The sequence below is a fragment of the Myxocyprinus asiaticus genome, chromosome 42, assembly GCF_019703515.2.
Source record: "Myxocyprinus asiaticus isolate MX2 ecotype Aquarium Trade chromosome 42, UBuf_Myxa_2, whole genome shotgun sequence".
In the NCBI taxonomy this organism is placed as follows: Eukaryota; Metazoa; Chordata; class Actinopteri; order Cypriniformes; family Catostomidae; genus Myxocyprinus; species Myxocyprinus asiaticus.
In genome coordinates, this window is record NC_059385.1 from 9,495,145 (window position 1) to 9,500,598 (window position 5,454).

A 5,454-nucleotide genomic window follows, 5' to 3' on the forward strand; every position below is an offset into this window, starting at 1 on the left:
TTGCTTGATGGGTTCACATTAATATTGTTAATAGCTAATTTGAGGGTGAGAAATTCACATTACAAACGGTGTGTGATGCCAGGCTTGGATTTTAGCACTATTCCATATTTCAGATGAAAAAAAGAATGTTTAATATTAGTTTAAATAGTTTAATATTTAATACCCTACAGTAAAAAGCTACTTTAGGCCGTGAACATATCCAATGCATCTCTTATTGTAAGGTTTTCCAGCAAGCTTGTGGGTAAAATAATAATTGCACCTTGATGACACGGCTGCACTTTCATCACCTCAGTGTCATACATAGAAATCGCGATGGGAGAAAGGTGTCTCGAGTTGTTCCTGGCAGGCTACCCAGCCGTACAGGCTACATATGGTTAAGATTAGGGATGGGAGTGGGGTTAGGGCATCTACTGCCTGCCAGGAACAAACCCAGGCACATTTGTATGATGGGCCCTTCTGTAGGCCAGTTGAAGGACCTTCTTTCAAAACTGAATGCAGTAGGATTAGTTTGAGGGTCTGTTGATTCTACGAAGGATTCTAATGGAGGCTGCACTAGCAGCTCTCTAATGCCAAGCAGGAGTGCATCTGTCCTGTGTCAGCTCATAATCTAGAATGAAAAGTCATTGACTGAACAGACCCTTGCAGAAAATAATTTTGGAGGGTGGGGGCCCAGGGCTGGAATCGTTGTGGCCTTACCTAAACCATAACATATTGTGCTACAATTTCGGACAACTGGGAAGTCCCAGGGAAGTGTGGAAGTCTGGTCCTGGCTATACTGTTGTTTAGTTTAGGGCACAGTTCATTAAGAAGAAGGGAGAGCCACACCTGGAATCACAAGTTCGAATCCAGGGCATGCTGAGTGACTCCAGTCAGGCTTCCTAAGCAACCAGTTGGCCCAGTTGCTAAGGTGGGTATAGTCACGTTGGGTTAACCTCCTCATGGTCGCTATAATGTGGTTCTCGCTCTCAGTGGGGCGCGTGGTGAGTTGTGCGTGGATGCCGCAGAGAATAGCGTGAGCCTCCACATGTGCTAGGTGTCCGCGATAACGTAATAAGATGGACTGACGGTCTCAGACACGGAGGCAACTGAGATTGGCGAGTCACTATGCCACCACGAGGACCTAGAGCACATTGAGAATTGGGGAGAATAGGGGAGAAAAAAAAATTAAAAAAAAAAAAGAAGGGAGAGAGGGCCCGTTCATGCTGTTTGCCTTCCATAGCAGTGCCTATTCTTCTTTGAGTGTTCTTTTAGATGTCATTTTTCAGTGTTTGTGAGAAGTGAAAGTACTGAAAGGGGCCTCAGCAGTAAAGTGAGACAACTCATCAGCTCATGCAGAGGAATCAAGGGGGCCCTCTGCTGACTTACTGGAGAAACTACTGACAGCTCCCTGACTAAATTAATACTTTTATAAACAACCCTTAATAGAATAAATTGTATTCTGCAGAGTAAATTATTTAAGGCACAGCACTGATGAATAAGAACTAATTTGCAAAGAAACTGAACTGCATTAGTAGCTATTTCATTATTAAAACCAAGCATGAACCATAACCGTGTCTACCCTTACCTGTGAGCACAAAATAGTCAAATAGTTTATCCCCAATTGCTCCACCATACACAGTTTGGCATTCACACAATTTGGCAATCTATGGGCCTGTAAAGACCGGAATTCTGATACAAAACCAGTGAATAACGTTTATTGAGTATGTATGTTTATTGAGCCTCTGGTCTTAACGTTAACACGGCAAAATAAGACACCTGTGTATTTACTGGTTCAGTCAGTGATGAATGGCCTTCTACATTTATTCTCATATACAGTGGGGATCAAAATCTAATTTAAACATAGAAATAAACTGTATGAAATAAAATGTAAAACAAAGAAACATTATGATGTAAACTGAAAAATAAATATTTAAGCTTCCCATTAAGATATAGTACAGTAATAATCAAATATGCAAATATGTGAAATTGAGCATGTGAACGTTGTACAAAGGATCAGATTTTATTGCTTCTGTTGAAGCACACGAGATGCTTTTGGGAACATTCTCAAATGTTGGGATAACAAAGATCATCAGGTGTTACACAAAAGTCCATGCCAGCTCGAGTACATGCTTTCATTAAAATGAAAGGGATACATACAAATACTAAATAATCCATGATTATTTTTCAAATTCATTATTTAACCCAAATTGTTATGCTGATGACATCATTTGTAATAAAAAATGCAAAATAGTAACATTAAGTCGTGCTTTAGACTTCTAAAGTCCGCTGTACAGTATATTATCAATACATAATAGAAAATAATATAATAAATATTGTCAATACCTAATAACAAAATATAACAATGAATAACAGTTGCATATGAGATGCATAAGATAAATTAACTGACAGTTCACCTCATTTAGAAATAGTTAAGCTATTGCCCTTTCGATTTGTCTGGACACATTTTAGGAAGAACTGTCTGATTTCTTTGACCCTGATGCAGTAAATGAAAGGATTCACCAGTGGAGGCAGAAGACTATAGAACATAACCAGGGTGATTCTCTGACTTCTGCTTATTGGTAATGGAGTGTTTGGTATATCAGTGCCGGAGTAAACAATAAAACGTGGCACATAATAGATGGTAATGATAGTCACTTGTGTTGCACAGGTAGAGAGGGCTTTAAGTCGGCCTTGTGCATTTGCTATTCGAAGCACAGACACAAGTATACTAACATAGGAAATGAGAATGAAAGAGAATGGTACGAGAAGAACAAACATTGCCATACTATAGGACACAAGCCTCTGGCGGGTGGCATCAGCACAGGCGAGCTGGTTCATAGAAGAGGCGTCACAGAAACAATTAAGGATCCTATTTGGACCACAGAATGGCATTTGCAATGTCTGTATTGAACTAATAGATGGGGCAATCATTGCAGAGGCCCACGATAACCCTATTAAAATTCTCATATTGCAATTAGTCATTAAAACAGTGTATCTTAGTGGGTAACAGATTGCCAAGTACCGATCTAGGGCCATGGTCATCATGATAAGAGAATTTAGTGTACCAAAGTAGTGAATTAGCTGCCTTTGCAACATACAAACGTAGAAAGCAATATAGCCGTCATTAAACCAATAACGAGAAATCAATTTTGGCAAGGCAACAGTGCAAAAACCAATATCAGACAAAGCCAAACTCAGCATGATAATATACATTGGCTTATGGAGACTGCGTTCAATGATAAAAAGAACAACAACAAGAGAGTTACCGGTAACCACAGCTATGTAGATGCAGAACAAAACTGTGGCCATCAGGTTGTAGTATTTAGGCTGAAGTTCAGGGAATCCCACAATGAAAAACTCTGTTACAGCAGAAGCTGTGGTTTGGTTCTCCTGTGACATACTACAAAACATATCAAACTTACAAAAATCTATTTACACAAGTTTAAATTATTTAAAGGTGAAGACTGATTAATTTGCCCTAAATTATTTACTTATTTATTTACTCTAAATATGTATACATATATTTATTTTACATATTTAAAAATACAATATATAAATAAATATTATATTATTTAATTAAAATGAACCTTAAAAGTTATAATCCACTGTCTACTGTACTTTATCCCATAAAAGCTGTACATGGGGTTTCTTTATTGTCGCTGATTTATATAGTCTTACATTATTTGCTATTCTAAAATGACATTTAGGTTATATTGAAATTCAGTTAATCGAGTGGTTACCTTAATTATTCCTCAGTTAAGTTATATGACATCTGCTTAGAATATTTCTTCCTGGTCAGTGTGTCACCTATCTTGGTGATCAATGCATATGCGAAAGTTCTGCTAGTGTTTCTCTATTTTATAGCTGTAGAATCAGTGTTGAAGCCTGTAGAGTTCAACACATTATGAAGGATCACTGTTTTAACATATAGAATCATTTTGTGTCATGAAACTGGGCCGACCTTTGGAGTTTATTGGTTGAGGTGCTTTGTGAATTAGTGGAGTTGTGCAAGCAACTCACACACACACACACACACACACACACACACACACACATGTTGGTGCAGCTATCATTATGAGGACTCTCCATAGACATAATGATTTTTATACTGTACGAACTATAGATTCTGTCCCCTAACGCAAACCCTACCCCTAAACCAAACCCTCACAAAAAACTTTCTGCATTTTTACATTTTCAAAAAAACTTATTTTAGTATGTATTTTAAGCAATTTGTATGATGGGGACACTAGAAATGTTCTCATAAACCACATTTATAGCATAATACCCTTGTAATTACCCATTTATAACCTAAAAAAATGTCCTCGTAAACCACCCAAACCCGCCCACACACACACACACACACGTTGGTGCGGCTATCCATATGGGGACTCTCCATAGACATAATATAGACTAGCACAATATTCAAGCAAAACATTACACAAAAAGTTGTTTGTTAAGTGTTAAATTTGAAAACAATAGATATCAAGACAGAAATAGCCTATTTGGACACTTTCTGAAAGTAATGTCAAAAGTAACAGTACTTTGGTACCAAGTTGATATTAAAATAAAAAAGATATCACAACAACCATGCTTATGCAGTACTGATAGCAATGAGCACCAACTCAATACGATACCCGCACACTGTCTGCCAGACACAAAGACTGCTTTCAAATGCTCACATATGAATTTGACATATTTGGGAAATAAATGAATGCACATTTAATATAATTAAAATCATGATCGGTCCTAGTGTGACTATCAAACAACAAAAGGATGTGGTTTAAATAAATAAGTATACTGTCTGCATATGCTTGCACTGAATGTGTGAATGGCATGCTGAGTGACTCCAGCCAGGTCTCCTAAGCAACCAAATTGGCCCGGTTGCTGGGGAGGGTAGAGTCACATGGAGTAACCTCCTCGTAGTCGCTGTAATGTGGTTCGCTCTCGGTGGGGCGTGTGGTAAGCTGTGTGAGGATGCCGCGGAGGATAGCGTGAAGCCTCCACATGCGCTATGGCTCTGCAGTAACACGCTCAACAAGCCACGTGATAAGATGCGTGGGTTGACGGTCTCAGACGTGGAGGCAACTGAGATTTGTCCTTCGCCACCCGGATTGAGACGAGTCACTACGCCACCACGAGGACTTCGAGCACATTGGGAATTGGGGATTCCAAATTAAAAAAATAAAAATAAAAAAACACGAAATGACTTCATGTCGGTGGTCATGTGACGCGATGCAAGAAGCAGACTTGTGAGCGACAAGCTCTGCGCACCTTGCTAATTTTTAATTATTCTCATGTTATAATCTGGTGAAATTCGATACACCCAGTTATACATTTGCTCTTTGAGGTAAAACATGGCAAAGAAGTCAAAATCCTCAGGCTCTGGAGACATTAAAAGACACTTACGTGTTCAGGATGAAAGCCCTGACAGGTCTACAGACCGGGGAGTCGATTTAGATGGCACGGCGGGAGAGG

The 5,454-nt window shown here is 38.9% G+C and overlaps 1 protein-coding gene across 1 annotated transcript; it reads right to left on the reverse strand.

Moving 5' to 3' along the window:
• Positions 1-2,394: 2,394 nt before the first annotated feature.
• Positions 2,395-3,378, reverse strand: LOC127432273 (olfactory receptor 2AT4-like). The gene has a single exon (XM_051683178.1). It carries the CDS (start codon positions 3,376-3,378, stop codon positions 2,395-2,397), a length of 984 nt encoding a protein of 327 aa, XP_051539138.1.
• Positions 3,379-5,454: the final 2,076 nt, after the last annotated feature.

Excerpts from the sequence above, each read along its gene's own strand:
- LOC127432273 (XM_051683178.1), bottom strand. The coding sequence starts at position 3,378 with ATGTCACAGGAGAACCAAACCACAGCTTCTGCTGTAACAGAGTTTTTC.